The sequence below is a fragment of the Pangasianodon hypophthalmus genome, chromosome 15 (assembly GCF_027358585.1).
Source record: "Pangasianodon hypophthalmus isolate fPanHyp1 chromosome 15, fPanHyp1.pri, whole genome shotgun sequence".
In the NCBI taxonomy this organism is placed as follows: domain Eukaryota; kingdom Metazoa; phylum Chordata; class Actinopteri; order Siluriformes; family Pangasiidae; genus Pangasianodon; species Pangasianodon hypophthalmus.
Window position 1 is genome coordinate 7,518,809 of NC_069724.1, and position 12,029 is coordinate 7,530,837.

Sequence of the window (12,029 nt, forward strand, 5' to 3'; positions counted from 1 at the left end):
AAAGTGCATGCAATCATTGATTTTCTATGTATGTTGAGCAGAGCTGTGATTTCAGTGACAGTAACAAGCGACATTTGAATTGAAATTATATGTGGTTTCTATGAAACCTGTAGGTTTATCTTATCCTGTCATATACAAGCTCTGACTGAATGTGTATAGAGATGTTACAAAGAAAAATAATACTTGGAAAGAAGTACCAGAGATCATTGGTGCCATTGGTGAGGGTGCATAGCTAGTACAGTTAGCTTGCTTTGCTAATCAGCTGGACATTGCCCACCCACAAATGACAAGAGCATTCGCTATGCACCTGCAGGGTTAGAAATGTACATCCAGATGGTAGAGTGGACTAGTGATAGTGAGAGGAGTATAGATTCAGTAGAGCAAGTTCTGGATGCCCATAACTGTGAGCCCACAACTCCAGCATTAAACCCACATGGCAGGCCAAATGGCGACTAAGTGGCATAGTCTGCAACAGGTTTTCCTCATTTGTTGAGAAGCCTGTTGAAAGTGCTCTGGTTATATGAGAGACTATTCCACAGCATGTGAAATTAGTTGGGCCTTTAGGGGCACTAGAAGCTATAGTTAGCTGTATACCAGCAGCCAGGGTGCTGGACATTGCAAGCAACATTAGGGTGTTAGGATGGGTGGAAAGTAACAAACTACATGTACTTTTGTTACAGTACCTGATGACATAGTTCACTGTAACTGTACTATAACTGCAAGTATTTTTAAATCATAGTCCTTTTACTCATGTTTTTTTTTAATTAAATATTTAACTTTGCTACATTTATTTTTGATTTCTGTTACAGAGTAAAATATAATAATGCTTTTAATCCCAGGACATGATAAGTCAATTAAGTCAGTATGCACAAATTTTACATAATTCCATTTTGAGATCAAATCAAAATATAGCAGTTTCCTGATGAAAGTCTACACTTCGGATGCCAAATGATTAGTCAGCAGCAGTAATGTCTGAGACAGTGGAGACAGATAAGCATCAATATTAAGCTTAATGTCACTTCGATTTTCAGTAGTGATTACCTGTTGTGGTAAAAATATCTAAGTGCTACTACAGCGTATAGGTACAACTGCTCAAACCCCAACACAATTGGGCCTGCTACTTTTTTACCTTTCTTTGTATACTGTTGATAATCACGGTTCACCTCTGCCTAAATCACTTTGTTAGTTAACATAAGAACAGAGCAGAAAGTAGAATATTTTCAGATGAATTGTGTCAATTGTAGACATGTTAGTTAGTTACAAAAAATGTTATTTGTAAAATAAATACCCAAGCAGTTTTTCACTAGGCTACCTATTCATTCTTACTTGAGGTTTTTTTTTTCTTTTTTTTCTTTTTTTAGTTTAAAAGTACTACTCTTAGTTGAGTTTAAAAGTACTACATTAGCAGTACTTTTATTCAAGTATTTTTTTTCTCATTCCACCACTGGGTGTGCAAGTGCAGGTTTTTCTAAGAAAGTTGAATTTCCTTGCAGTTTAATATTTTAATTAATATAGTTTAGTTTTTAGTTTAGAACCTCTCCACCTATGCAATGCACAGAGGAGGATTATCCGTAAAAACACTATTTAGCACTGCCCCAAAATAATCACAGTCACCTTTGGTGCCAAATGAATAGATATATTGTTAATGCAGAGATGATCAATTAGGTGTTTTTAGGCATTAATTTGCTCCTCTATTAAGTCCTCTATTTAAAAAGTATGTTCTTGTCAAGTATCTTGAATTAGCTGCAAGACTTTTATTTAAAACTAGCAAAATTTTGCCAAATACCCATAAAAGAAAAACTAAAAAAAGACATATATCAACCCCTAGGTGTATGGTATTAAGCATTTGCTATTGTAACATATAATATATATTTCAGAGTGTCATTAAATAATAATTTCAGTAGAAAGGTTTAGATATCAATATGTATTAAGGGCTTATTTCTAAAGCTATATAAATGGCATGACTTACTTGAACAGCCAGTTTTAGAACAATTTCTGAGTGGGCACACAGGTCTTTGTTTTACTCTTATGCAATGTTAAGCTTTATGTAAAGCACATAACTAAATAGGATTAAATGTGTTTGACGAACAACAACACCCAGCAGAGTGGAACATTTTATGCATAACCACTCTTACAGTGTTTTCTCTATATAAGTTTCCATATCAGTAAATATGACATTTAAACAAATAGTTTTAATTCAGTGTACATTGACTGTCGACTTGCGTTTGCCGAGTGCAGTGCGGAAGTAGTAGATTAACAACGACCGTACAGCATCGTCTCTCAGTCCGTAGATGAGTGGGCTTAGGCAACGTGGCAAAATCAGCACAAACAAATAGTTTAGATAACGCAGGTCCAAGAAGAGGCTGCTGCTGCCGGCCATTGCTGCAGCTTGCTCTATAATGCTGTAGAGAAAAGTGGAAAGACACAGGCCCAGCTGAATGAGGTGCAGCAGCACAGTCTTGTGGGCTTTCGTAGCAGAGTCTTTATTGGAGGAGATGGACCTGGCTGTGATCAAAATGCTGATATAAGTGAAAAGGATGATCATAGTCACTGATACAAAGTAGAATATGTTAAAGCCCTGAAAAACATCTACCTGCCATTGTTTTATGAATAGCCTTTCTCTTGTGCACATTATTTGTGAGGTAAAAAATTTAGAATCCACCACTACTACATAAAGCAAGTCAATTATTAAGTTTATGGAAGCAATAAACCAAATGACTCCGATAGCAATATAAGTTCTTTTCTGAGTGGCTATTTCAGCATGTCTTAGAGGAAAGCATATAGCCACATAACGCTCTAGTGACATCACAGCCAGGTTTAAAGGTGTGTTACGGAAAGTAGTAACTGAAACAAACACTATAAAAGCGCAAGCAGCCTTGACCAACTTGAGAAATGCCAGACCAAAAATATACAACAAAGACGTAACAAGGAGATGTATCGAGTCATTAAGAAGCATGTGGGTAAACAGAATGTAACGTGAAGTTTCTTTAAAAACAGGCTTGCTCCAAAGAGTGTAGACCATGCTGGAATTCAAATAAGTAAAGAACAGTGACATTATTAATGCAACACTAACTTTTGATATCGGCCCTTCAGTCAGTGCAACCTGATACAATTGTTGATATATCAACAAAACCTCAGCTGTGCTATCGTTAGTGACTGCCATAATTTTGTACAAACCATGAGCATGCAACGATATTTACAGAACAAATACAATGATATGACTAACAGAACAGAATCAGCCACTACAAATTATCATGACTTTCTCAAAGTACAAACAGAAAAGACCACATTTTACAAAATATGTGCATGAATAAATGTCTAGTGCTGGAGAACTGAGAGGGGTTCATTAAGATGTGAGCCCAGCTCTGAAGAGTAGGACAGTTATGAACGTATCTTTATAATGGACAACATAGTGACCCCAGAGAGAGATGACGACACATCTTTGAGTAGAAATGAGGGTGCTGATGCGATTATGCATCTCTGCTAAGACATACAGTTTCCAGAAATGCTTTTTCACATGTGACTAACAACTCTAATTAAAAAAGGAAGATTGTAACATGTAATTAAAATAGAATGCACAATGTAACAGTTATAAAAATTGTCTAAATGGAACGAATGGAATATATTTTTTATGAACAAATGGATTCTTCAGATGTCAATGTCAGTGTGTGTGTGGGGCAGTGGGGCACTAGGACAAAAAAACACAACTATGTGTGGTGTGCAAAATAAATTTACTATCTATCAAGGATAGGATAATTCAGATCAAACAAAACATACTGTTTACTGTACTGTATACTGTACTGTGTACTATATATATACATATATATATATACATATATATATATATATATATATATATATATATATATATATATATATATATATATATATATATATATATAAATATATATATATGTGTGTGTGTGTGTGTGTGGCGCAGTAGGGCACTAGGACAAAAAAAAACACAGCTATGTGCGGTTTGCAACAGGTAGTGTGTAGGACCCAGCAGAAGCAAGCTGCTGGTAGGAGTTAATGAACAAATTACGGCAGGTGCATGTAAGGTATTTTAATGAGAATGGAGGGTCAGAACCCTAATTATGCGAGTGGGAATATAGGCTCCTTCATGGATCTGTAGCACGGCTGGTTATATTTGTTGGCAAAGTGAACTGATTAAAGAAGGGTAACGCACCAATTACTATCTATTGTTTAGAACTTTAGTCCTCTGTTTGATTTGTGTGTGTTTAAGGGAATGGAGTATGTTGGATCAATTTGTTTTGGCATACCAGTGACTTGATGACTGTTGCTATATATCATTGTTCATCATTGTCAGTGACAATGTATGCCCTTGAATAGGTACTGTGGGTAAAATCATGGTATTGTAAAATGTTTGAGCTTTTAGACTAGAGTGGATTATGATGAATGTGAATCTGAAGGTGACATTTTGTATGTTTGTTTCTTTTAGGTTTCTCCCAGGCAGTGTCACTTGGGGTGCGGTGGACTCCAGTGTGGTGTCTTTTTGAGTTGGATGCAGTGATTTGCAGTGGGGTTTCACAGGTTAAAGATAGAGGTGGTGGTGAGCTGATTTCTTGTAGGTCTTTTAGGGTGTTCCTGGTATGCAGTGGTTAGTACCTACACAAAGTGGTCTAAGGAAGGACAACCTGTGAACCGATGACAGGGTCATGGGCACCCAAGGCTCATTGATGCACGTGGGGAGTAAAGGCAAGCCCATCTGGTCTGATACCACAGAAGAGCTACTGTAGCACAAATTGCTGAAAAAGTTAATGCTGGCTATGACAGAAAGGTGTCAGAACACCTGCATCGCAGGTTGCTGCGTATGGGGCTGTGTAACCCCAGACAAGTCAGAGTCCCCAAGCTGACCCCTGTCCACTGCCGAAAGCGCTTACAATGGGCATGTGACCAACAGAAAGACCATGGAGCAAAGGAAGTAGGTGGCCTAGTCTGATGAATCACATTTTCTTTTACATTATGTGGATGGCTGGGTGGGTGATGACACTAGGAGATGACACTAGGATGCGCTATGGGAAGAAAGCAAGCCGGCATAGGCAATTTGATGCTCTGGGCAATGTTCTGCTGGGAAACCTTGGGTCCTGGCATTCATGTGGATGTTACGTTGACATGTACCACCCACCTAAACATTGTTGCAGACCAAGTACACGCCTTCATGGCAACAGTATTCCCTAATGGCAGTGGCCTCTTTCAGCAGGATAATGCACCCAGCCACACTGCAAAAATTGTTCAGGAATGGTTTGAGGAACATGACAAATTGTTCAAGGTGTTGACTTGGCTTCCATATAGCCCAGACCTCAATCCGATTGAGCATCTGTAGGATGTGCTGGACAAACAAGTCCGATCCATGGAGACCCCACTTCACAACTTACAGGATTTGGAGGATCTGCTGCTAACATCTTAGTGCCAGATACCACAGCACGCCTTCAGAGGTCTTGTAGAGTCCATGCCTCATAAGTCAGAGCTATGTTATGGCTGATTGGTGTTGTGATATATATATATATATATATATATATATATATATATATATATATATATATATATATATATAATGGATGTGTGTGTAGGTTTGCTAATTTCTGTAAAGGTTATGATGTAAGGTTCTGATAGGGCTGCACACAATAGCCAAAGGTGAGAGCCAGTAAATACAGAGCTACAGGCATTTAAAATTTAGTGTTATCACTGTACTGTTATGCCAAGATCATTTCTTTTACAAAAGTTCAAAATACATAACTGAACTGTATTCCTGTTCCTGGTTCTCCATCCTCCATAACCTAATTAAAGACATTACACTGTAGAAGAGGGCAGAAGACATTCTTGATTTCAGAAGTCCACACCATCTCTTCAGGCTACCCTTGTGAACATGAACATTCTCTAATATCCTGAGAATCTAAATAATACATATACCTAAATTTTTACTTGCGGTGGAAAAACTTCAATCCTGTAGGTAAGATATTGTGCAATATCCTTCTGTGGCACTACATCTGCTTGTTTGTCTGCTTTTGTCTGATTCTAGATTTGAGAGGGCTGAACTGATTCTTAAGTGTCCTAAAGCTGCCAGATCTAATTCATGCCATGCAAGCACAGGGCTGATTCATGTCAATGGATCTGTACCACATCTATTTGCAGTCAGGTCTATAAATATTTGGACATTGACGAAGTCAACAGCATTTGGCTAAGGTAATCAAGGTTCACTTCAGCATAGCTCACTTGGTTAGTTAACATAAAAACAGAAAAGAAAGAACATTTTCAGATTAGTGTCAAATGTAGACATTTTGTGGATGACTAAGTTTACTTTTACTCAAGTGACCTATTACTACATTAGTACTTTTACTTAAGCCAGTATGTCTCTCTTTTTTACACTTTCCACCACTGGGTGTAAGGCAAGTGCAGATTTTTCTAAGTTGACTATCTTTGCAGTTTGCCATTTTATTTGTGAAGCCTTTTGACTGTATACATTTGTGAGCTGTTTACTTGTTTCCCTTGCCTTTGTGCTTTGGTTTGTTTGGTTGCCTGTGATTTTCATGCCAAAATCTAATGGATTTGCCTTATAAAACATTCTGTACTTGCATCTCATCGTTACAAATATGTTCTCTTATTAGAATAAATAAATTTATATGCTAAAGTGATTGCACGCCACTATCCTTTCCCCAAAGATACATTTCAGCCTAAAAGCTTTATATTTTCAACCTCTACAACTGCAGTGCACAGAGGAGGATTATCTGTAATAAAAAAAAAAAAAAAAAAAAAAAAAAAAAAATTGGTTAATGCTGCCCCGATGCAATCAGAGTCAGATTTGATGCCAAATGAATAGATTCCATCTCTTAATGCAGAGATGATCAATTAGTTGTATTTAGTCACTCATTTATTCATTCATGCTGCAGTTTAGCCTTCTCCTCTTTTTAAAAAGTCTGTTCTTGTAAAATAATCTTGAGTTAGCACATATAGCATTGTGTTGCAAGACATTTATTCTAAATTAGCAGAATTCTGACAAATACTCATGAGAGAAAAACTAAACACCCCAACTAAAAGACCCCCAGATGGACAATATTTACTACTAGCATTTGTTTGTTTCTAAGCTTGCTTTAGCATTTGTTATTGTACTTGACATACATTCATTAAATTCATTACATACTAATCATTAAATGATCAGTTCAGCAGAAAGTATTAGATTATTTGTATTAAGGTCTTATTTTTAAAGCTGTATAAATGGCATGGCTTAGTTGAGCAGCCAGTGTCAGGCCAGATATCCAAGTGGGCACACAGCTCTTTTTTAATTCTCATGCAGACACTTAGTGTTCAGCTTTATGTACATGGCACATGGCTGAATAGTATTAACTGTGTTTGACAAAGTTGAACCACAACACCTAGCAGAGTGGAACCTTTGAGCTACAAGGGAACTATGTATAACCACTCTTACAATGTGTTTTTACATGTGTCTCCTTAACAGTAAACATAACATTCAAATGGTATGCTTAAGCATTTGAACAAATGGCTTTAATTCAGTGTACATTGACTGTAGACGTGCGTTTGCCTGTGGCAAAGCGGAAGTAGTAGATGAATAAGGGCCGTACAGCATCGTCTCTCAGTCCGTAGATGAGTGGGCTTAGGCAGCGTGGCAAAATCAGCACAAATAAATAGTTTACATAACGCAGGTCCAAGAAGAGGCTGCTGCTGCCGGCCATTGCTGCAGCTCGCTCCATAATGCTGTAGAGAAAAGAGGTAAGACACAGGCCCAGCTGAATGAGGTGCAGCAGCACAGTCTTATGGGCTTTCGTAGCAGAGTCTTTATTGGAGGAGATGGACCTGGTTGTGATCAAAATGCTGATATAAGTGAAAAGGATGATCATAGTCACTGACACAAAGTAGAATATGTTAAAGCCCCGATAAACATCTACCTGCCATTGTTTTATGAATAGCCTTTCTCTTGTGCAGAACATTTGTAAAGTTAAATAGTTAGAATCCATCACAACTCCATAAAACAAGTCAATTATGAAGTTTATGGAACCTATAAACCAAATGACTCCGATAGCAATATGTGTTCTTTTCTGAGTGGCTATTTCAGCATGTCTTAGAGGAAAGCGTATAGCCACATAACGCTCTAGTGACATCACAGCCAGGTTTAAAGGTGCGTTATTGAAAGTTGTAGCTGAAACAAAAACCATAAAAGCACAGGCAGCCATGACTAGCTTGAGATAGGCTAGACCAAAAATATACAACAAGGAGGTAATAAGGAGCTGAATTGAGTCATTAAGAAGCATGTGGGTAAACAGAATGTAGCGTGGAGTCTCTTTAAAAACAGGCTTGCTCCAAAGAGTGTAGACCATGATAGCATTCAAATAAGTAAAGAACAGTGACATTATTGTTGCAACACTAACTTTTGATATCGGCCCTTCAGTCAGTGCAACCTGATACAATTGTTGATATATCAACAAAACCTCAGCTGTGCTATCGTTAGTGACTGCCATAATTTTGTATAAACCATGAGCATACAATGATATTTACAGAACAAATGCAATGATATGACTAACAGAATAGGACGAGACACTACAAATTATCATGATTTTCTCAAAGTACAAACAGAAAAGACATTTTATAACAAAGTACAAATTATGTGCATGAATAAATGTATGTCCAGTGCTGGAGAGCTGAGATGTAAGGGGTTCATTAAGATGTGAGCCCAGCCCTGAAGAGTAGGACAGTTATGAACGCATCTTTATAAAGAACAACACGATGGCCCCAGAGAGATGATGACAAACCTCAGAGTGGAAACTGAAGTAATTATGCATCCCTGATAAGTGATAGGTTCCACAAATGTCTAGTCACATTTGAATAAGAGTTCGACCATAAGTATTAAAATTAATTGGTAATACCTAACCAAAATGGAAGGCACAATATAACAATATTTAAAATACAGGGTGTCCCAAAAGTCTCCATACATAGGGGAAATTAACACTTATTAGCAAAATGTCTTCCAAAATTTTTCATTCTTAGTTTATATTATATATTTTTCCAGACAGCCTTTAAGAATGCCTTTGACAAAAGAAGAACGTATTGAAATCATTCTCATCGCTGGATCGGAACAAATTCAAAAAGATTGGAAGTGTTGTGGACCGACCGAGAAGTGGACGTCCATGAACATCCACTGATGAAGGCACAACCGACATGGTGCTGGCGTGCCTAGTCCCGTACGTATGGAGAATTTTGGGACACCCTTTAGATCTAATTGTAAAAATTTAACCAAACCTTTGCTTACAGACAAAATGGATCTTTCATGTTCTAATTTTTTTTTACTATATCATAAATCTGCATCATAAAAAATCTCCCCTTATAGGATGCTGTTTCTTTTTATTAACCATTTACAGGATAACGCAGAGATCAAATAAAACATTTACTCTACTACCTAAAATGTGTGTTTCCATGTAAATGGAGTTAGACTTGTACTTATATTTGGGGTCATCTTTCTACTTCCCTCATGCAGAAACATATGACTAACAGAGCAAACTGCTCGACAACACCACAAGCTGAATACTTTTTTTTTAATATATATATATATATATATATATATATATATATATATATATATATTTTTTTTTAAATATATATATATATATATATTTATGCCTTTACTGTCATTAGACCTTGCAGTACAATGAAAATTAGTCTGCATCTCCTAGTATGTTTTTTTTGACACACATAAAAATACAGGCACACATAAAATTTACATTTAAAAGGAACAATACTATATACTATAAGTGAATAAAAATAAGTAGGTAGTTATGGAATAAAACAACTTTAATATGAACAGTATTGCACTAGCTGTGTTTTAAAATAATGGGGGTGGGGGGGGGCAATGTTGCAGAGTTCAGTTCAGTGATGGCCATAGGGAAAAAAACTGCTTCTGAGTCCAGATTTATATGTGTGTGTATATATATATATATATATATGTATGTATGTATGTATAGCCTGTGTGTGTGGTCCTGCACTTCTCCACCTGGAGTCACTATGGGGCTGCGCTGAATAGCCAAGAGAGCGGGCCAGTGAGTTAAGTGTAGAGTTACAGGCATTTCAAATTTGGTGTTGCTACTCTTCTGTCATGCCAGTGTAATTCATCTTACTATAGTTCAACATGGATACCTAATTTTTTATTTGAGCTAAGAAAAGATCAGATTTAATTTTTCTTTTCTTGAGCCTTGAGTAGATTATCCTTCAGTATCCTTCAATATAAATTCACACAGATGCAGATCATAAAATCAAGTGGATGCAGAACTGTCAAGTTTCTGTGAACTTGTGTCCAATGTAGCTTCAGATTACTGTTTTGGCTAACAAGAGAGGGACCCAGTGTGCTCTTCTGCTGACCACAGAACTGTCGCTCGCTGTCACACACCATTCTGTAATAAACTCTAGTGACTGCTGTGCATGAAAATCCCAGGAGATCAGCAGTTCCTGATGTACTCAAAGAAGCCAATTTAGCTGATTTATACCATGGTCAAAGTAACTAAGATCACAATTTTCCCCATTCTGGTGTTTAATTTAATTAACTGAAGCTCTTGAAGTGTATCTGCATGATTTTATGCACTATGCTGCTGCCACATGATTAACTACTTGGATAATCAAATAAATGGGCAGGTGTACAGGTGTTCATAATAAAGTGGGCAATGAGTGTATATCAGTCCTTAAACTAATGTTAGTCTGGAATCATTACAACCGCATGCAATTTAAATTCCATTAAAAACCTTAATTACCTCATTTGAGTGATCAAAGATACAAAAAATGCTGCTAGTAGCCTATAGCATAAGTCAAGTGTAATAGTCTTTCGACTTAATTTTGTTTGAGGCTATGTCATTATTTCATGTTGTATTCCCCCAACAAAATCTATGGTCACAAGCTGCTCCTGCATGCCTTGTTGAGAATCACACCAGTTTTAACTTGGCAAGAGAGCTAAAGTTTAATTAGTCATGTTTAATTTTGATACCTTCCATTGTTTTGTTCAGTGAATCTAAATGGATCACACAATCACTACACAAACATGTCCTTATTAGATTTAAATTACTGTACTATGCTGAATGCTGAATCAGTTGAAAATGGACCCTAGTGAAAAAAAGTATACTTTATTGTATTTGTAATATATTTCCTGTTTCAGTAGTACATTGCAAATGTACTAACAAAAAAAATTGTACTAATTTTAAAGATATATAAAGTGTATTACTACCATGCTTTTACTTATTTTTACCATACAACTTTTAACACATTTTAAAATAATTATAATTTAGTATATTTTCTAAAAATATATTTTACAAAAATATACTTGAATTGAAAGTTTATTTTTTAAAAGTGTATTTATTTGCACTTTATGTAAATATATTTTAGTATTATTTTTAACTGTGTGCTGAAAATGACCATTGTAACAATGCATTGAAAGTTTACTTTCAAAGTACATTATTAAATTATACATTATTAAATAAATAAGTTGTAGTATACTTTAAGTTAAAATTTGGAGTAATTTTTAAGTGGACTTCCTCATGCTTGCAATTCACTTCATTACTGCTTTTAGAAAGTAATAAAACATGATAAATGCGTTGAAAGCCCATTTAAAACATTTTTAAATCACTGCACAAATGGCAACTGTTGTAATTGTGATTTAAGTATTTTAATAAATTTATACAATGTCACAGAGAAGTCCAATGTATAAACATCAATCCATGACTAATTTTATACCAACAGCACACCATACGAACACAAGAAAATGTGTTCTACAGGAAAGTAACCTTTTATCGAATGTGTTTTTGAAATGTTTCAGATGAATTTCGAAATGAGCAATTAAATTAGCATTAGCCTATGCTATTTTGTTTAGCTCGCTATCAGTGCTGTGGCTGAAGCTTAGAGTGCTAACAGTTAGCCTACTAGCTAATCCGATAGACTTAATATTGTTCGTTGAACTTAGTTGGCTTGGTATTGCTAACTTCATAGAGCTAGCTATTTATAAAGGCAGCGTTGGAGTT

At 36.1% G+C, this 12,029-nt stretch overlaps 2 protein-coding genes across 2 annotated transcripts; both read right to left on the reverse strand.

Moving 5' to 3' along the window:
* Positions 1–2,197: 2,197 nt before the first annotated feature.
* On the reverse strand, positions 2,198–3,163 carry LOC113541420 (odorant receptor 131-2-like). Its single transcript, XM_026938374.3, has one exon. It carries the CDS (start codon positions 3,161–3,163, stop codon positions 2,198–2,200), a length of 966 nt encoding a protein of 321 aa, XP_026794175.3.
* Positions 3,164–7,288: 4,125 nt separating this feature from the next.
* LOC113541421 (odorant receptor 131-2-like) lies at positions 7,289–8,700 on the reverse strand. Its single transcript, XM_026938375.3, has one exon. The coding sequence runs from the start codon at positions 8,493–8,495 to the stop codon at positions 7,530–7,532; it is 966 nt and encodes a 321-aa protein (XP_026794176.1). The 5' UTR covers positions 8,496–8,700; the 3' UTR covers positions 7,289–7,529.
* Between the last annotated feature and the right edge of the window lie 3,329 nt (positions 8,701–12,029).